This window comes from Emydura macquarii, unplaced genomic scaffold (assembly GCF_026122565.2).
Source record: "Emydura macquarii macquarii isolate MOO-44397 ecotype Brisbane River unplaced genomic scaffold, CSIRO-AGI_Emac_v2 contig_2063, whole genome shotgun sequence".
NCBI classification, from domain to species: Eukaryota; Metazoa; Chordata; order Testudines; family Chelidae; genus Emydura; species Emydura macquarii.
Genome location: NW_027132200.1, coordinates 2,758,133 through 2,780,376, shown reverse-complemented (window position 1 = coordinate 2,780,376; position 22,244 = coordinate 2,758,133). Strand labels below are relative to the sequence as shown.

Here is a 22,244-nt window from a genome sequence, read left to right as displayed (position 1 = left end):
CATTCCTGAGATGCTCCAACTGATGCAGCCTGAATGGAGCCATTGGAGTGCTCACATGGCTTCCTCTCCCATCTCTTCCAACCCAAGTGAACATCAAACATTCCAGAGTGAGGATATAAAAAGGGTGTGGCACTCCAGTTGCCTCAGTTCCTTCTAACTACAATCAGCCGACTGGTTCAGGAAATACTCCAGGGTACTACCAGATTTGTACTTTGTTAGCTAATCATTAAGTTATAGTATGATTAGTTACTCAGTATTTCTTTAAATTAGTTATAAATATTTGGCTTAAGATGGCAGAACCAGAGAATAAAAGTCCACTTCTAAGGAACGTGTATTGTGACTGGTGCACAGGCCAGATGCCTGGCATGTTTGAAAAAGAGACAGTCACTGTCAAAATGTTCAATTAGCTGTGCTCTGGAGGAGTTTGAAAGGGCCACAACCTGTGCACCGATGCAGCCTAAGCTTTGCCTGTGGCTGCACTCCTGGGTCCTGCCAACATCTCTGGGAGTGCAAAGATAAGGGGAAGAAGGGGCACTGGCAGCAGGATGGTGAGCAGTGCAAGAGCAGAATGAGCCCTGGGGAGAGGTAGCTGAGGGCTGGGGCTTGTAGTGCCAAGGGTGCAGAGCAGGCCCCCTCAGTTCAGCCCAAAGGTAAGAAATAGGAATAGGGCAGGGAGCTGCTTGCAAAAAAAACAGTGTTGCCAGGTGCCATCTTTTCAGAGATCTCTCCCAGCCTCAGTTGGAAGACACGCTGACTTCAGGATACTGTTCTATAATGTTTTGTTCAGAGTTATGAACATTTCAGAGTTACGAACAACCTCCATTCCCGTGGTGTTTGTATCTTTGAGGTTCTACTGTACTGTGGTGTCACCATCCATTTCTGAAGCCAATCCAATTAGAAGGAACTCAGCTCAGTCCTCATCAGTGTCAGACTCTTTGCAAAGAGCCAATCTGCAAGAGAGACTCATCTGACCAGAAGGCCTTCAAGAAACCTATTCTTGATTCTCGTGGTAGAATCAAGAGACGTTCTTTTTTGAATCTCAGAGTTTTAGATTCAGATGAGCCAGTTCTGAAAGCAAAAGCTAGGGAGCCAATGAGGACAGTGAAATGTTAGGATACAATAACCTATACCAGCAGGGCCCCACAACAAGATAATAATTAGGCACAAGTTCATCAATAAGTTCCATCACTGATTGAACCAGCTATCTCAATTGAGCAGGTATCAGATTTTAAAAGCTAATGTTATAAAATAGTCAAATACAGAGTTTTTGAAGGGACGAGATTCTGTACATCTGGAAATAATGCATAGATTATCCAAAAGATATAAATATGGTTCAAAATTCTTAGAATGCAAAGAGTACGTAATCTACTGTATCCCTGATTAATGGTTATCAGTTTAGTGATACAGTTAAAATATAAACATTTGAACATTTGGGTACATCACTCATACAAAAGAAATATTGAGGTTGGTTAGTGGAACAAGTATGACGATGAGTGTTTATTGTCCCTCATTGAATGATAAATTCAGGATAATTAGTCCTTCAGCAACTACAATCCACAAAACAAAGGTCTTTCTTCATCGCTTTTCTAGCATGCTCTGTCTCATTCCTCCTGGTATTGCTTATGCTCAGTGATGTGTTCCATGTAGATGTCCCAGGACCATCTGATGGTGTCCGACACCATGATATGCCACATCAACCGAGCATAATGACAACCGATTCCACACACCTGCAGCACTTGCTCGTTGCAAACAATTCAAGTAGGTGCCTTCCCAGGGAAGAGTGGAGGGGTTGAACAAGTCAGGATCTCTCCTTTACATCTGTCACCTAAGACTGCTTCTGGGTGTCCAGAGAAGACTTTCTCCACTCTTCTTTATTCAGCCAAGGAGACTATTGTCTCCAGTTCCTTGCAAACCAATAATGGGCTTACATTGGAGAAGGGATATGGATAGGGATCAGATCTGGTGAATAAGTACTATAAGCAGTCTCATTCGTTTGTTCTGGATCCATATGGACAAAGGTATTTCTAACCAGATCCAAATATGGGTTTTTGGCCTAACTGGCAAGGGCACCTTGTGTTTGATGGTTCCAATGGCCATTTCATGCACCTTATCAAGAGGTTTCTATGCATGAGAATGGATATTTGTCAGTTCGGTACTGAGAAGACATTCAATTATTGCCTCCAAAGGATTACAGATCTGACAATGTGTCTAAGTCCTGATAAGTCTCATACAGTGGTAAGGGATTTGATATCAAAGGAGGAAGAATCATTGGAGTTTTGAGAGTTGGATCCAGACTCTGGAGGGATGCTGTCTCTAGATGAAAATATGGGAGACACCTCAACATTGTCACCATCAGATGATATAGTGGCATTCCATGAATTGGTGAATCACATGACAGAAACATTGGATAGTCCTTCAGTTTTCATTGAAGAATCATCTCATCCTGGTTTTGATATTTTGGGGGCAGCCACGAGGGAAATGGTTACACTTTACTTGTTGGAGGGATTGTTTCAATAAATGAAAATGGTATGGAATACTCCCTCATCCACTCAGCCTTTGTCTAAAAAGGCTGACAAAATGTAGCAGTTTCCTCAGGAAGGTCTTGCTTGTTTCATACTCACCCATCTCCTAATTTGTTAGTGATAGAGGCAGCACTACAAAGATCAGCGGCTACTCAAGACCACTCTACTGCTTCTGATAAAGAAGGGAAAAGACTAGATATGTTTGGGAAGAAAATGTCTTATTCAGCTACATTAGCTATGTATATATCAAATTAATGAAGCTTTTGTGGCTAGATACTAGCATCACCTATGAGGAAAAGTTCTATTATTCCTCCATGGTTTACCAGAGGAGCACAGAAGAAAATGCCCTTTTTAAAGAAGATCAAAATGTTGCTAAATATCAGTTGAGAGCAGCATTTGATTCTTCAGATGTTTCAGCTAGGGCAATAGTTTTGGCTAACAACTTAATAAGGCATGTATAGCTGAAAATGAGTTGACTTCCTCATGGACAAGGATGAGGATTGAAGATCTTCCTTTTGAAGAAATGGTCTGTTTAGTGCACATGCTAATGAGATGATTGAGAAAATGAAACTGTATCTATAGCTAGATCTTTGGATTTATTTAATAAAGGAAAGAGAGAACCTTCATCTCCACTTAATTCAGATACCAAGGAAAGTATCGACCATCTTCTTCATCAGTTCCTTACAACCATCAAAGAATAAATTATTAGAAGCCTCAGTATCATATGTCTCAGAATCAACAATAAAGGAAGAGGGTCATTTAAACCTAACGATAATAAGGGGAACACTTCATCATCATCTTCTGTGATTCCTGCAAGAGATTTGACACAAGGACAGAGAATAACAGATCAGCCAGTTAGACATCTTTACCTATCTGTTTTGGGACTATTTGTCTCACTTTTACCATCAGTGGGAATTAATAACATCGGACAAGTGGATTCTGGAGATTATTGAATGCAATTATTTGATACAGTTCAAAACCCTTCCTCCCAATAACAACCCATTTCAATCCTGATCAGGGATCCTGTTCATCTTGGTTTGCTTGGAAGTTTGTTTCAGTCTCTATTACAGTGAGGAGCAATAGAGACAGTGAACACAAAGGGATGGTTTTTTATTCAGATTATTTTCAAATTCAAAAAAAAAAAAAAAGCGGCACCATTGTCCCATTTTGAAACTCAGATAATTAAACACCTATATAAAAAAGTTGTTTCCACACATTATCTCTAACTTCTATAATCCCTTCTTTTTCTTTTCAAGATAGGTTTGAAGCTCTGGATTTAAAAGATGCATTTTTTTTCAGTTACAATATATCATTGAAAATATCTGTGTTTCATAGTGTGAGAGGCCCATTTTCAGTAAAAGGTTTATCCACAGTCTGAGGGTGTTTACAAAATGTCTGTCTGTAGTGACAGTGTATCTAAGGAGACAAGGGATGTTTGTGTATCCCTACCTAGACCACTGGTTAATAAAAGCATTGTTGATGGATGAAATCCTGTTATATTTGAAACAAATATGTTTACTTTTTGCCAGTCTGGGATTATTCATAAATTGGGGAAAAAATCCTAATTCCAATTCAGAGAATCCCTTTCATAAGACTTGATTATAGAAAAAGTGTTTATCTCATAAGAGAGGTTTATAAAAATAAAATTGTCTGTACATCTCCTTCTCCAATCCCCAAAACAGACAATTCTCTTTCCCCCCCCTCAGGTTAATGGGCCTCTTGTCATCAACTCCCGTCAGTGATCCTATATGTTCCTTTTCGGATGAGATACCTTCACCACCAGTTAGTGAAAAATTGCAAAGCAGGCTTAGACGGCATGCATAACAAATTGATAATTCCACAGCAGGTGTTAACAACACTGATGTGATGGACAAGTACTCCAAATATAATGAAGGGTATATCTTTCAATCTTTCTCCACTGTCAGTAATACTTATCACCAATGCATCTGTACTGGGATGGGGAGCCCATTTAAACAACAATCTGTTATTCAGACCTCAGGTTGACTCTAAAGTCATTTCTTCCTCGGGTCAAACATAGGGTCGTTTAAGTGGTGACAAACAATATGATGGCATTGTCTTATCTGAACAAACAAGGTGGGGCTCATTCCCCACAATTATTCATTTAATTTGAATTAAAAAGTCCCACCAATGTCACAGCTGGAAGGAAAACATTTTTTGTGAAGATATTCATGGAAACAATATTTTCCACTGAAATTCTGTTATGATGGAAACTTTCCAGCTCTGGCAAAAAAAAAAAATGTTTTGCTTGAGGCTGTTACCTTTTTGTGCAAAAAAATTAGCTTTCATTTGGTTAAAGATGTAAGTCTTTAGCCCCTAGAATTGCGGAGAAAACATTGCAAATGTGAAATAAATGCATCTGAGTCCCACCAAGGGGGAACCAATCCTACGTAGCCCTGCAATGAATCCAGGACCTGCAAACAATCACCTACCCAAGGTCAGTGGGGGCAGGGCTGCTCTGGTAGTAGGTGTGGAGCCAGGAAGCTTCCTCCCTGGTTCTAGCAGCTGGTAGTCTCTTCTGCTGGAAGCTGCCTGTAAATGTTGCTGCATCTCTGACACTCAAATCACATTTTCAAGACTTTTTTAAACCACTAAGTCTAAAAACATTTTTTAATGAAAGCTTATCATTTGACTCAGAGAACTGAAGCCTAATACTTTAATCTAGCCTTCCCAAGGCTATATGTGAACCTCCCTGAGGCAGAGCCGAGTCTGAAGAACACAGCACAGTACACTGGAACTTAATTTGAACATTTGCATCTTTGTTAGTGGAGCCTCATTTTTTCATCTTGAGGGGGCTGAGCCTGTCTTATGGACAGTGCTTGGGAGAGTACCATCATTTTATTTTTCCTATGGTTTGAACCCTGTTTTTTTTTTCCTAACCACTAGCTCAACTTGGGGTCTGACAGTCAAACGATATTCTCTCCTTGAACATCATCCCTTCAGATCAAAATTGGACCTTGGTGCTTTCTGTGCAACAGCATTGGACATACTTCAAATTATGCCCTCTGTAAGAACTAGGCCAATCTGTTGTAATCAGTGTGCTTGTATAGGTTGGAAATAGTAAGCAGTGTGACTTTTTAGAAAAGGTAGTAGACGCCACCTGGTTCTGTTTTGTTGGATTTGTAGCACTAATAAGAGAGAAGACCCATAAAATGAAATTGTATCACAAAAGTCCTGGAGATGTGATATAAATAAAGAGCGGATATGTTGAATACAATGCTACTGTTTTACATAGTCACTTTTCAGAGTAGAAGAGCACTTTAGTACTCAATGAATTTAACTGGCTTTGGTGAAAAATATAAATATTAATGTGTATATGTGTATGTATAAAAATAACAGTGTTGCTATTAGCTATTACATATTAGCTATAAATATATTAGATATTAGCTATCCCTAGCTTTTGAAGCTAAAAAAAATTATCCCTCAATTTTTTAAACACAAATTCTTCTTCAGTTTTGGCCACCTTAATGGTTGAGAGAGAGAGATAGTGGAGGGGAATCCTTTCTGTGTTAGCTGGGAATAAGGGTTAGTAAAGCTCCTGGGGAGAAAAAACATCAGTTTTGTACATTGTTACATTGCAAAAGTAGAGTTCTCAAGGAAAGAATTTATCAGAAGGGGAAATGTTGTCAGTTGGCTATCAGTATTCTGTTCTGGCTGTGGCAAGCCTAATTGTTTTCTGTAAAATATATCAGAAAGAATAGGAAGCTAAAGTTCAAGTCAGATGGTTGTTCTCTCTTTTGGCCTTCACGTAAAGAAAATTTTAATTATAGCACACATTCTGAACAAAATCTGTTTAGATGCTACAAAACTAGTTAAATTTATTTCATTAGCTTTGTTCTGGTTTGGAGGGAGGTCTCATGTTTCCAAGTTGCTTTCCTTCAACTTATGACCTCTATCTTAAAACATTGCCCAATAATCTGTAGCCATCAGCTATAAAGTTAAAATAATGAAGAGTGAACAGTATTATTCCTTGGACTGCTAATCCAATCACCCTTTACAATATTTTGGACATTAATATTCCACTGTTATCCTTGTCATAGGGTCTTACTTTCGTATTTTTTTCAAACACCCTTCTGTGTCTTGGTGATTCTGTTCCCCACCCCACCCCTTTTCATATTTTCTTTGGGTCTTGGAGGAAAGGCTCTTAGTGAAGAACAGGGCTTCTAAGGGCTCAGAATGAAATTTGTCCTCAAAATCCCTGAGAAAAAATCCCTCAACAGGGAGAGTGAGAGTTCAATTTCTATCTTAATTTTAATACTTCCTTGCCAATTTTGGGAGCCCTTTCTCTCTCTGTGTGTGTGTGTGTGTGTGTGTGTGTGCAACCACATACTTATAAAGGGGAAGGGGAGGGAGAAGGTACAAATGGAAAGTGAATTCTTTACTTACCTACATCCCTTTTTATTGGTTTCTGAAGCTTTCCCAGACTAATGAGAAAAAATCCTTTCCCCTTTCTCTTCATTAATTAAAAGGGTATGTTGGGGGGATTGCTTCCCTGTTACTTAGAACCAGCTAATATATATTTATCCTCACTAAGTTCTAGAACGATGGGTCTGAAAGATCATGAATTCAAGGTCCAGAGAAGATTATGGAGAAATGCTGTTATAATAAGCTGTCAATCACATCTGATGATTGAGAGAACTGTTTTCTTCTATTTACATTTAAAACCTTTGCAGCTTTTAAGACCAAGACCCTTATTTTCTCCCACTCGCTATTTATATACTTGTAAATTGGTGGGCTTACATGCATATCATGCATAGTTTTAAATGTTTTCATGTTTAAGGTGATGGGGATCAACCCTCACAACTTCAAATGACTAGCCTAGTGCCCCAGAGGCAGTTGTTAACTGTCTCTGTGTTGGAGCAGAAGATGGCATGGCAAATGTATATAGAACCATGATGCTGTGATGAGGTGGTCCTTCGGTGATTTTAGTTACCACATTAAAGTAAAATAAAATAAATATTAAATATTAGCTCTTCTGTGATTGTCAAGGACATTTTTGGACTAAAAAGTACACTGACCAATATATTTGCAATCATCGTTTAGTCACTGGTTTTTACAGTTATAAACTTGAATCTAATCAGTCTCCATACAAAATCATTTTCTCCATTATTTGCACACACTCATTTGTTTTTATAGGGTTGCTGATGAGTAGCTTTTAGGAACTTTTTTTTTTTTTTTGAATGTACAAGCATTGTTGTATAGAGGTGGAAGCCCCTCCCAGCTGATTCTTCTCCCTGTGATTCTATGAATAGAGCTGGAATGAATACAATCTATGGGGAAAATTTTGCCCTCAGTTACAGCAGTGTACATCTGGAGTAATTCCACTGAAGTCAATAATTACTTAGGATATATAGCTGTGTAACTAAGAGCAGAATTGTGCTGAAATTGATACCAAGGATTATGATTGGAACAGACTGTACCAGAAAGGAAAAAGAGAATTATCATTAAAAGGAAATCTCTGATAAGAGAACAATTAAACATAACCATAATTAATAAGTAGCGTTTTGTAGACTGTTGGTGATATGTTTCTGACTCTGGAAAAAAATTTGATCTTTTCTGGTGAGTGCCTGGTAGGATTGAAACAAGTACCCGATTAATTTTATCTAAAAAATAATATTGAAAGAAAACAAACTCAATTTTCAAAATTGATAGCTGGGATAAAATAACAATTAAATAGATGGAATTAATAACTAATTGTTTTTCATACAATTAGTTCAGGGAAAACCAAAATTAAAAAATTGAATTTTTTATACATGTTATTCATGAGACTATGTCAGGACTATTTTAGTCACATGAGTTCTTTTAACGCACTCAAAATTTACAGTTGAACCTGGCTGAAATAAAAAATGTTTATTTAAGTAACTAAAATAACAAGAGAAAATCAATACACAAATTGAGCTATAATGAAAATGCAAATGAGTTAAAAATATAAAATGAAAGGTAAACAAATGATTAATACAAGGTATTAATATTTACAACCAACTTCTAATCAAGTATGAATCAGTTATGAAATACTAAATCGTAAGAAATCGCATCAAAATTGTGATAAAATTGTTATCATAAAAGGTAAAACTCAAAAACCCAGAAGAATCAACAACCATGCTCTTCAATCAATTATTCAAGGCATCAGAGGGTATTTATCTTGTATTGAGAGAGGCTAATGGTTAAGCATCACTAATAATTCAATAAACCTAGTAAGTAAAACACTATCAAATAACCAAGGTCAATTCAATAAGGGTAAACTAGATTACAGCACTGTAACTCAATATCAAAAGTATCTTTAAGAAAAATAATTATAATAAAAACTGTTAGGCTGAATATGATCATATATATCATATACTGGATGCTATACTATAATACCAACTTAACTAGATTAATAAAAAATAGAAATTGTTCTCAGATCTGTCTTAAACTAAAATTCTAGATTTAAAAAAAAGTTCAAAGTCACATGACCCTTACAGCTCAAGTTTAATTAGTACTCAGAAACACGTGCCTAGCTGGAAATTTTTACATTAACACATAACAAAAACAGAGATATAAGAATCACTCAATGTGATTATTATACAACAGTGCAGGGAAGCTAGAGTTACTTCTGGTTTGGTGGCATTAATGGACTAAATTTTGGAAATGGTGAAAGATTCTAAGTAAGTAGTATATAAGATGATGTTTAAATTGATGCAAAGTGAACAGTTTAGAAAGTAGGGGTGAGGTGTTAAGAGGTGCTTTTGTCTTTCAGTTAATTTGCATGAGAGAGAAACTTTTTAGATATCAATGATCAGAAACAAAGCACATGGTGGAACACTTCCCAGGGACCTAGGGTTGTGAGGCATTTCATGACCACCAGTCCTCAGTGTGAAAAGCTTTGTCTGTGCCTGCCAGGAGTCACTTTCCTAACTCCACCAACCACAAGCAACATAATTCACTCCACTCTGACTACACAGGCTCCTCCGTCCCTTTGAAAGTTAGCAATAGATATGTGCCAAGCCCTGAGTCCTCCAAGCATCCCTCTAGAATGCCCAGCCTCTGACCCACCAGCCACTCCCAGATCCTCTGCTCCCAGAGGAAAAGTACATCCCAGATACCAGTTATGCCATGGGTCACAGTTCTGCTTAACACACAGCACTTAATTTGTTTATAACAAAAAAAGAATAATTGTTCAATAAAGCTTATAGATTCTAGTGATAAGCAAGCAGAAATATTGGAAACTAAAAGTTACATATGAAATAAAATCATAATACATGTTCTAGAGCCTAAACTTAACTAACAAGATGCTCTCTTGTCTAATAAGATACTACTTACCCAAAGTCCTTCTCAGAGTTTTTCAGCCAGGATGGCTGGGACCCTCTGGCAGCCCCTGGCAGTTTGTCTCCTTAGATGAAGGATGCATCTCTCTGCATCCCTAGATATATTAGACTAGTCTCATTCTTGGTGGAACCTGTCTTAAGGCACATTACCTCTGTGTGATCTGCCTTTAACCTCAAGGCTTTAAGAACATAATTTCCAATGTATATACATATATCCTTATATATAACCTGCACATACATTTTGCAAAAATTATGTTGACCAGTCTGACACAGGCTTTCATTAGAAAACTAACATGACTCTGTTTGATGAACTAATATGTAAATACCAGACACAGGGGATCCCTATGACACCTATGCACTTCTGTGTCCTCTGCTAATTGGCATAATCAGGTCCTTAAGAGTGTCTCTCTCTCTCTCTCTCTCTCTTACATTCACACACAAAATATAAATACTAACAAGACTGGTATATAGAAAAGTAATTAGAGGAACATATGCTCTTAGGCTTGGTTTACAGTATAGTCTTATGTCGGTATGGCTATGTTGCTCAGGGATGTGGAACATACTGGTGTAAACAGCACTAGGTTGAAGGGAGACCTTCTCCTGTCAACATGGCTACCACCTGTTGGGGAGATGGAGTACCTATGCCAAGGGGAGAAACTCTCTCGTCAGCGTAGGTAGCTGAGCGCTACAGCGGCACCACTGCAGTGCTGCATGTATAGATAAGCCCTTAATAATTGGAATACACAATAGTAAGCCTACAACAATATAATTTACCACACACAAAATGGAATGAAGGCACATTTAGAGTGTAAGGTATTAACACATTACATAACTCTGTAGTTAAAAACAGAGAACATGATAAAAGTAAGTGTAAAAGTATTCTAACAATCTACAGCACAAGCATACAAAGATTGAAGTGAGATTTTGAAGTTAGCTTTTCTCACTCTTATACACATAGCATAATATTACAAGGGACAGCGATCTAAGGATGCTTCTCTCACCAGCAGGCAATTCTCACTTGCACATGCAAAGACAGCACAGCTGCAAGAGAGGTAAGTTTGTAACACACAGGGCAGAGCAGAACAGTGTTTTAACCAGGTTGCTAGTTCTCAATGGCTCTTAAAGTTAAGAATTACATTTTGAAAAGACAGTAGAACAGAAGTTAACCATCCAACAGTGAATTCTTGGACAGGCTTACAACATATAGTACAACTCCAGATTTTTGGAAATGCACAGAAAGAGAGTCGTGAGCTCAAGGTTACTTCTTTAAGCCGTGACAAAATAGCTTTAGTAAGCTGATGACAGATCAGCCTGAATGTACAAATATGCAAATATTATTTCCCCACAATTACATTGGTCTCTTGGTGAAAAACTGACAATTGAATTTAGGCACAAGTACTTAGTTACAAGCAGTGCTTAATTTGCAATGAAAGAGGTGATGGGTCTCAAGCAATTAGATACCACGGCTCAAGCAATTTTTTACTTTCATAACTGATGTGACAAGCCCAGAGGTGCCAGGGCTATGAACTGCCAAGTCTAGGGGTGCCAGCACTCAGCCCTGATGATCCCTGGCACTAATTAAGTACTGGTTACAAGTCATTAGTTTTAAATCCTGTAACTCAGTCCAATCACAGAGAAGATTTTTAAATCTTAAGGCTATGTTAAAGTTCTATTTTTTTTCCCATTTCTAGTATAATTTTTCTTGGTATTTATTTGGAATCAGTATATATTAGTATCAATGAAAGTTAAATGTATTAATTTGGAATTCAATCCAAGGCTCCATAATAATGGTCTGAATTTATGAAACAAGAATCTGAACTAGAAGGAAGTTTAGGATTCTAGAAAGGCAGTATTTCTGCTTTCCCAGGCCAAATTTTGGCTTTCTTCAAAGCACTGAAATTCCCTATGGAATCTTAGCAGTAAATACCGGCTTTTAAATCTTTCAATATTTTAGAGCAAAGTGGGATTTATCTCACCCTTCCTTTTGTTGTCCAGGGGGTCTTCTGGTATTCTTCTTGGTATCTTTGGGAAAACTCTATTTTCCCTAAGTCTGCTTTTATTTAAGACTTTGTACCTTTAGGTTCCAAAACCCAGGTTCTTGTTTTGTAATGGACTTCTAGTTAAAATAACATTTCTATTTGGGAGCGAAGTCACTGCAGGCTGCTTACACGAACAAGCATCAGGATCGGGACACCTCAGTGTTCGGAAAGTCAGGACCTCAGGTGAAAAGAAACTGATCTCTTAGTTGGAAAAAGAACAATGAACTGGGATTTTGCAACACTTTTATGGGTGATCTCTTGATTCAGTTGTACTAAGCAGCTGGACTGATTCAAAATAGGGAACAGTTTCTTGCTTCTAGTATCTTCCCTTTGGGCAGTCCAAGATTTTGAGATGTATGTAGATCAAGTTGCAGATAATAAATTGGACAAGTCAAAGTATCACTGCATGTTTCTTACCTACAAAACAAATGGCATTCAAGGTTTATCACTATTCTAAGGGTCTGCATCCTTTCTTTTGAATTTCTTAATTTCTTCTTAAACATTGTTAATTAAAATATACACTGACAGAACTGTTTAAAAGTCTTTTGGCTCAGTTGTCTGTTGCTGCTACTTCTTGAACCATTAACAATAGGATAAATGTTTTCTCATATTACAGTTTATTTCCAATTAGCTTGATGTATTAGCTCAGTATTACAGCTTCAGAGTAGGAGTTTAAGCACAAGGGAAAGGTGGATGAGTAAATTACTCTTTCCTGAATATTGGATTTGGTGAGGTGTCAAAAGGGGACAATTAGCTATCTATTTTCACAAATATATTTCTTCTTTGAATGTAATTGATAAAATTCCTGGTTACAAAGAAATCTATAGCACAAGAAAGAGGAAAAAGGCAATTAAACAGTATTTTTAACAGTTGAGGTTCATGGAAGGATGATTCTGCGTTTAGTTAGGTTCAGTGCAGGTTCTAAGCTCTCTCTATATTCCTTTACACAATTAATTTATCACATCTAAGTGGAAAGAATATGAAAATTCCATATTCAGGAGCATAATTTAATCCTTTAGATCCAACAGCCTAGTTTAGACCATACTATGCAGAGAAAGGTTTTCAATCTTGGGAAAAAGGTGGCCACTTTGGTGCTAGGAACTATACCTTTTTAGTGGGGTAGCTTCCAAGACAAGAATTCTGTGGGAAAGGGTTGCAAGAAACCCGCAATCCGTTATGCAGAGACACTTGGAACTGTATCACTGAGTAAAGAGGATCTCTTTCAAGTCCCCCGTGTCCAGAGAAATTATTGCACACCTCATGGAACCAGGAGTAAATATAAATGGAAGAAAATAACCTGAGTAGTGTAGCAGAGTAAAGAGTTAAAAGCTGGACAAATGGTCAGGCCTAAGTTATAGGGAACTGGGTTAAGGCATGGGCAAACCTTGTTTCTGTTAATTGGTGTGAATTCTAGTTAGTCTGTTATTTCTCCTCTTTTTCTCCCTTCCTGGCCATCTGTGCTGGAAATGAGGCTAATAAAATAACTATCGCCATTTCTATGCAAGGCCTTTTGGTGGGAAGAAAGCATTATCTTCCTTCTCCCCCTGACATGCCTTTACTTCAAAGAATGTTAGGGTAACATTTATAGGTTTTAAGGTAATGTGCCTGACCTCTCTATGGTAATCCTGTAAACAATAAACAGGGGCGGGTATAATTGTATTCATTATGTAGTTGTTAATATTCATTTTATAGGTGTCAATGTAACCTAATAAGGGTCTATGGGGAGTTGCTAGAAATGTATACATTTGCATACTGTTATGGATAAAAGAATTGTAAAGTAACCCCCTCGTTGCTCACTCGTGGCATCAAGGTGGAACGAGCAGGCAATAAAGGGTTCCGTCTCACCAGTCCGCCCCAGGGACAACTTATTTGGTTATTTCCAACAAGTAGAAGAAAGGAGCAGCTAAAATCTCCTCCAGAAATGAAACTCTTCTTGAAATATGGAAAATAATGAAGAGATTTAAGCAAAGTATCACTCTGTATCTGCAAGTATTGGGTGTCAATGAAAAAAGAAAACAATTCGAAGGTAGCCTTGTTTTTCTGACAATACCAGATTGTGATTCACTTGATGAGTTTAACAATTTTCAGTTAATTCAGGCAGAGGAGACTAATTCTGAAACTATTACAGAACTTAGGGAATATTGCATTCCATGGAAAAATGAAATGTATGAGAGAAGCTGTTAAACTAAGGGTACAAAAATAAAGCGAAGCTATAATCTGTTTGTTGTGGTGAATGAAAAATTAAATTAAAATTGTAAGCTATCAGTTGAAAAGCTCATGGGTTTCCTGGTCCGGCTTGCAGGCTAGGAGGCTCTGTATGAAAGTGTGTGATCAGAGTCAGTCAGTCTGCAGAAAGCCAATCTACATATGGTGGGATAAATTGTGCCTATATGTTTTAGGGGGAGACCCTGCTTTGTTTATGTCTTTTTTTGTTTTTGTTTTTGTTTTTTATTTTTTTTTTGGTTCCTGTGTGTATCAATCTCAATTCTAAGAAATAAAGCAGTGTTCTATTGCAAGAGTATTTCATGTTTTTATCAAACTTCTCTGTGTGTGCTATGAACATAACATTTGTAACTGGCTCTTCAGCCTTAGATCAATCTTGCAGTTTGGGAGGGGGGTAACCAAATCCAGGGTAAGAGAGCAGATTGTGACCAGAATCTGGAACAAAAAGCTCAGAGACTACTGGGAGAACCAGAATTAACCTCTGACAAGGCAGTTAGCATTTGCTTAGCAATGGAAGTCATCCATCCAGAATGAAGCACATGGAGCATGGACAGTGCTCTGCTACTGTAGATATGATTGAGAATCCAAAAAAGCACAAGAAAAGGGATATGAGGCAGAAAGGCATGCAGAGCTCAAAGTCAGATTCAAGCAAGAACAGCTCATGGAGCTGTACACATTGTAACAGCCAGTACAATGTCCAGCATATATAGGAAAAGAAATGTGATGGATTATATTATTTTGCAAGTACCAGTGTTCATAGTGCAGACAAAGTGGATGACCACAACACCGCCGACTGAAACAAGTTTTCAGAGCAGAAAAGTAGACACTGTAGCAGTGGAAGATGAATGAATTGTCAACCTGAAAGCAATGTGAATTGGAGTCCTCGGAGCTGCCTCCACTTAAGGAACACAATAGTGTTAATCTATTATATAATCTATTATATAAATCAGTAGTTGCAAACAACAGTGGTGCCACTTTAGGTTGCCCCATTAACTTATTACACTGTCACACGAGATGGACAAAATAGTGATGAGAATTAGGAGACACCTTCTCCAACTTCCAAAGGGGAGGAAGATAAGGAGCACTGAGTGTGCTGTTTTGCCTGAGAAGGTCTCAGTTAAAACAATCAAGCCCCAGGCCGTAACACTACCAGAAGAAACGGACTCACTACTTCCTGAAAACAGTAGTCTTGATATTTCAAGGGAAACCTGCTAGTCTAAGTGACAGTACAAGACACTGGAGAGTTTAATTTAACATTGATAGTAAGTTTAGTTGCTAGCCTGGTTACAAGTATTTGGAATTGTGTCTATAGCTGCAGTAGACAGGTTGTCCCCAAATGGATACAATGAAATATTCTATTTTCAAAACTTGTTTTCAGGGTGATGGTGACGATCTGGAAGGGGAGCCAGTAGGCTAAGAATGGACTGCTGGGCAACCAGTATGGACTTTAATGAGATGAGTGATTTAGGGGTTTAAGACACATGGTTGTGTGGAGTGGAGGTCAGAGAATGATTTGGAAAAAATACAAAGTGCATTAGAAAATGAGTGAATGGGGAGGAGAGAAGGAAATACAATACAATACAATAACTCCTGTTTAAAAAGCCATTAAGTAGATTCTTCCAGTATTCCTGTCCATAGCTGAAAGAAAAGAACATAAATTCTCTAGAAGTTGGCCACACTTAATACTATGTGTTAGTATTTGCAAAGAGTCTTTAAAGTTACTATAGCAATAATATAAACATGATCTGTTGGTATTTCAAATTTATGGGTATATCATCACAGTGGTGTTATACACAGAAACATCATGGGAGAGTCCAAGTTACTAATTTTGAAACTATTGCATATATTGATTTTTGTGATTTATAACATTTGCGCTTTTTTTTAAATTGTGCAGGTTGTCTGGATTTCAGCTGCCGTCATCTATTGTGAGCACAGGCTCTATCCTCACACTTTGTTTCACTACAGACTTTGCTGTGAGCGCTCAAGGTTTCAAGGCTATCTATGAAGGTAAGATCTGCCTGTTTTTATCCATGAAAATTACTTGGAGAGTTATTGCAGGACTTCATTTTGCTTGAAATGTGTGTTGGTTTTGAACTGTTGAGTGGCCTTCAGGGTTCCCTGTTGAGATCTTGAATCCAAAACTAAAAAACATATTGTGGCTTTTCTGTGTCCCAGCATGGCACTTATAGGCATAGTCTTTATTCTGAAACTGTGAATACAATCAATGGCAAAATTAAGTGCTTGAATCCATACTGGTTTGAGCTGATAGCTTCCAAAAATGGGGCCTGAATTATATTAATTTTAAAATGTTTTTTTTCCTTGAACAATTACATCTGAAAACTTTTTTTAAAAATGCTGGATCTGGGATGGTCTGGATACAAGAAATGGTCTGGATACAAATTTGATTTTGAAAATAAGTATGAGATAATTTGCTTATGGATAAAATAGTCACATTTAGAAACTGAATTAATTTGATATTTGAAAAAGTGAGATAAATCAGAAAGGAATCAATGTGACACATGATAAACAAATTTGAGAATTCTCCGTTTGTGGAATAGGTAAGGCTAAGGACTTAATGTCTGCATTTAACTATTATGTACTTAAGTTTTAGGCTCTTAAAGCAACAGTAATATTACTGACACAGCTGTGAATCATATAAGGAGTATAATTCTCTTTTGATTTCTGCATTCTACATTTTGGGGATATCATTAGATTCAGTGATATACAATAAATCACTTATAATACAGAGCAGAATTATTAATTTTTTAGTGTCATTGATTCCTTTGTTCTTTATAACTGAGAGATGGTAGTCTCTATGTAATTAAAGTTGTGCCAAACTTGGTTTTGGGCCCCTTTTTCCCAATACAACTTTACAAATATGAAACCAGTTTTCCTGCAATTTCACAGGCTTAGTCTTCTGAGAGAGGAGTTGATTTCTGAAGCTTTTGGGACAATAAGTTATTCATCAGCTACTACAGTATGAAAAGATGGATTTTCACCTTTGTTGTGTGTAAAACACTGTATCTCAGAAATGGCTCGGCCTAGGAACTTGGCTTTGATCTATTCTTGGAAAGTGTGGTGGGATAATTTTAGTTATTCACAATGGATCTTCTTTCTTTCTTTTCAGAAGTTCCTAAATTCCATTGATTTAGATTTATAAATTATTTACGTATTTTTGAAAATTTTACCGAATATCTTGTTCAAAAGTTTGATAACTCCTGGAGCGTATATCCCAGGCATTTATGGTGGACTTTACTATATTATCTATTGATGGGTAACATTTCACTCTTCTTCTAATACATATCTTACCTACATTAATTTGACATCTTGTGATGTTTACTCAGGGTGGGATTTTCAAAACTGTTGTTTAAGGTTTTGTTGATGTCACAGTGTACTATGTGAGCAATAAACTGAGGTCTTCAGTTTCATTTACATTGGAATTAGATGTGCAGCTATGGTGACTCTATCTGATAGCTGGTTATGATACTAGAATGATTCAGTTTGGGGGGGGGGGGGGGATGTCCAATGAGCTGAATTAGAGGACTCATCTACACTAAATTTCTTTTAACTAAAATGAATCACTGGTGCAGTTCTATTGGTAGCAATGGTGGGAGCACTAGTGTAGATAAGGCCCTATCAATCACCAGCACTTTAATCACCATGTTACCTAGAGTCCTAAACCATCTCTAAACTGGGTTAGATGACCCAGAGACCTTCCTAGACTAGCATTCCCCACATGGCTCTGACTAGTAGAACTGCATGAGTATTAATCATATTAAGAAATTGTAGAGGGGAAAAAGCTAATGTAGATACATGGTTATGACCCAGGTCAGGAGCTTTTCTAGGGGAGTCAAATAGAAACCTCTAAAATAGGAGCTATGCTATGGTTGCCTCAGCTGCAAGTTGATCTTTGCATATCCTGTTCCTCCCTCCCCTTCCAGCAACTGCATGCAAGAACCTATCCCATCTTTTCCTGAGAACTGTGCCCTCTCCTTTTCCAATTACTATAACAGACTATTCAAAGGAACATCTCTTGACTGTTCATGAGGCAAAGATACACAGAGACATAGGTTGTAGTATAATGTAATGTAATGTAATATAATGCTGGCCTCCTTTCTTTTAAAACTCTGGTAGGAAGGAATGTAATTAACACTGACATAGACAGTGCTGCTCCGTGGTTGAACAACATTATAGTCTTTCAAATTTATTGCTGTAAAATGGGCATGAGCATTCAGTTCACTTCAAAATTTATGGAGGAAAGAATCATGTTATCCAACTCTCAGACAGTGATGATTGCCATTCTCAGTGTAAACAGGTGCAAAGTATATGTCACAATAAACCTATATAGCAATAGCTAGGGAGAAGTTTTATCAGCAATGAGGAGTTTTGAGTATTTCCCTGGGAGATTTAACAGTTCCCAACTCAGACTAGCCAGATTGCTATACATGGCAATTGGGCTCCTGAGAGTGACAACAGGGGCTTCTTCCAATGATATTTAGGACACTTCTTTATACATCATACATAAGGGAGTATATTCTTCCTTATTAATTGAACGTTGGTGAATTGGGAACAACATATAAATGGAGAAATTCATCTATAGAGAATAGAAGTGTCCTAAAGAACACAAAAGTAACAAATGAGTTTTCAAACAACTTTGAATCCAAAAAAAAGACCTTGAATCATCCTATTCACAGGCATGCCAGCAGATTAATTCCAGATTAATGCTGCTCCAAAGCTAACAGTTTGCTTCGCTTTCCTCTGAATAAGAAATTTAATCTGAATTAGCCCCTAAGTGTTACACTCATGCAACTTAAAAATAATCAATTTATATTAAATTGATTAGCCTACAGTTCCTTAAATAACAGAACTCTCTTTAAAGTAAGCTTTTTGAACATTATCATGTGGAAATGATAGCATCATTTGGTAACACTGGTTTTGATCTCATGTCAGTTTTGCATTACTGTAACTCCATTGAACTAGATTCTCTGTTGCACTAATTTCCACTTTGCACAACACTTGAGATGCTGTTGGAGAGCAAGTTGCTTCTTCCTGATTCTCTGTCTGGTTGCTGCCCTAACTGTGCTGTATGGCAATGTTCCCCAAGGGATTACCAGGGTAATGGAAGCTGAGTGCAGCCTACTACACCCATGTCCCCTCCTCCTCCCCTTGCATCCTACACAATTCTGAGTAAGGGAGGGCATCACATGAGCCATCTATACCTACCCTGTGCCACCTAAGGACTTTGTCAAACTGGCAGAATCTCCAGGGGGGAGACAGTGCTGGTTTCTGTCCCCTGCTGAGCCACATGGGCTAGAGTCTGATTTTATAGTCTTTACTTGTGATTTACACTGGTGAGTATAGGAAATGAAATGATAATCAGGCCTCCGGAATACAGAATGCTGCAGGTTGTTCTGAATGTGTTAATGATGTTATTAGTATTAAATAACAGTGTTCATGGTCCAGGAAGTTTTCATATTCATATTTATGTGATTTGTCTGCTGCCACCTAGAATTCTCATAAGTCTATCCCACTGAGCAAAATTTGTACTTAAAATAAATCTAACTTTTTTGCAATAGATTGGCAAAATTCATCTAGGACCGTGAATAAAAAGATTTGAGTGGTCACGTAGCCAGAATTCAGCTGTTGTTTTCTACTAAGAACTAAACGTGCTTCATCCCACCAGATTGCAAAGGTTACATATTCATTTAAAACTAGATTTTCTGATAGTAGGATTCTTTCTCTAGATATTTTTGAATAACAGTAACTATGTGTGTAGTATTATTCCTATTGATTGTTGTTGTATATTGGGAGATGGGGCATTGTTCTAAAATATAAGTCATTTGATTCCTAGTCTAGTGACCTGAGTTATATTCCCAGCCCTTCTAGTGACTTGCTGAGTGACTTTCCACACGTCATTTATCCTCTCTTAGTCAATTTCCTTCCATTAAAATGGGGATGATAATTCTTACCTACATTTTGCAAAGCAGTTTGAGAACTACAGGTAGAAGTACAAACAAGCTATTCTTTTATTTTATTATTAATAACTATCATTTTATTATAAAATATTATTCAAAAGGTAAAAATGCAGAAATACATTAACACTGCCCCATACATAGAGCACAACTACAGAAAGTTGAAAATAACTTGATGGTGTTCACATTTTTAATGTTGCCCCCAAACAATATATAGATTATTATTTAATTCTGTAATGCTTTCTGTAGCGGGACAGTCTATTAACCAACTGTCCTAGTGGTGAGGCAGTATCCTTACAGTTTCTATCAACCTAGTCATCCTGGAAGGGGTCACGGCCAAGTTTTATATGATGGGTCTCAACCCCTGCTGAATGCTGGGGGTTCTGCTCTGACAGAGGAGCGGGGGAGCGGGGCAAAGTCCCAGGGCCCTTACGAGGTTTATAAAAGTGTCTGGATCAGTTATCATTCTTTCCCTGGATCACTCTGTTTGGGGTGTGGTCAGTAGTTTAGAAGACTCCAGTTGTTAGATTATGTCTACACTGCAATAGAAAACCTGGGGCACTGACTCTCAGAACCAGAGTGAGCTGACCAGGCCAGCCATGGCCATGCTATGGGTCTTTTACTGAAGTGAAGACATACTCTTAATGTTCTGTTCAATGTTCTGTTAGGGCTTTAGATCCCAAAGAAGGCAGGGAAATCCAGATCCCTGCTGCTAGAAGAGCCTTAATAATTTGTAACCACTCCTGTCACAACTTCCAGTATCATCCTTGCTTCCTGGTGCATACTGCAACTCCTTCCACACTTTCCATGGCCTATCAGTGTCCTTTTAGCCTATTCCTCCACCAAGAGCTTGCTCTGTACCTGTTGAGGGATGGGGCCTCTCTAGATCAGTATTGCTCTATTCCTTGCCCTGGTTTAGAATAGGGTCTGTAAACACCATCCTGCTTTCCAGTAACATGGCACACCTTCAGAATCTCCTGCCATGTATTTGTTCAGTACACCCAAATTATTACACAAAATCCTCCAAGAAAGAAAAAAATAATTTCAAGTTTGTTCCTTATCATTTGTAAGATGAAATGATCATTTCACTTTATCTTGAATTATGCTACACTGTTTTCTGCCATTAAACAGCAATCAACAGAAGCTTAAATGAGCTAGGGATTGTTAACCTGTCTCAGTTTAGATTCCAAATGTATTTTGTCATGTAGAAATGTAAGTGCCTAAAAACAAAAATAAAACAAAACAAAAAAACCCAACAACAAAAAGCCAGGAATACTGGATTGCGTATGTGTTCATATCTCCTCTTGACCACACCTTGCCACAGTGTATTTTCTTTGATGTCATGAGAGCTTGTGCAAATCCTATGCCTCTTACTGCACTCTTGAGGGCATACTTTTTTTTTTTTGACCTCTCTGTTTTCTACTCATGTGCAGCATTAACATTTTATAAAAGCAGTCACCTTATTCCATCATATGTACCTTCCCCTTTCAGCATCGACAGTAAGAGATGCTGATACATTTTCAAGGTAATGTCTTTGAAGAATTATCTATCTTCACTTGTTACCCCCACTTTCCCACTGTTGAGTACCTACCTTTTGTTTCTTTGTTTTTTCTTTTTTTTTTTAATGGTTCAAGACTCCAGTCTCACTATGGACTGTGTGGGCCCGGGAACATTCCTTTTTTCCTTTCATTGACTCAGTGGGCCTCAACAAGCATCAAAAAAGATTTGTTTTCTTTGGAGACTGTGTACTTTTTTTGGACTTCACATGAGCCCACTCGGAGGATACCAGAAGCTTGAATGTCAATGTGAGTGTTATAATTTGCCATTGTAATAGTTGGTGGGCCTACTAGGCCCCCAAGTTGTGAGTCTATCTGTGTGAAAGCAAATAACTGATGTGCTTGCCATGGGACTAAGCAGGCTGAGTTGTCTAGATTCAAAACCTTGAACCAAGTTTAACTGGTTAGTGTTGTACAGGGATAGGGTCATGTTAGCATCTTTGACTCACTGGGCTCATTTATTCCCTCAAAATTAACACAACAGGTGCCTGTACATTTGACTATTCTTTCCTGTGGACGCCCTTTACAAGCGACAAGCTACACCTGCACTTCTCTCAAGAGTGGAGCCCCACAGTTAATGCTATGTTTGACTGGATCATGAGGTGATAGC

The 22,244-nt window shown here is 37.8% G+C and overlaps 1 protein-coding gene across 1 annotated transcript in view; it reads left to right on the top strand.

Moving 5' to 3' along the window:
* The window catches only part of CSMD1 (CUB and Sushi multiple domains 1), a 1,845,645-nt gene that overhangs the window by 483,386 nt on the left and 1,340,015 nt on the right, over nucleotides 1–22,244 (top strand). Inside the window, exon 3 of the mRNA XM_067558441.1 lies at nucleotides 16,001–16,113. Within this exon, the coding sequence (XP_067414542.1) occupies nucleotides 16,001–16,113 (113 nt within the window). The remainder of the gene's footprint in view (nucleotides 1–16,000; nucleotides 16,114–22,244) is intronic.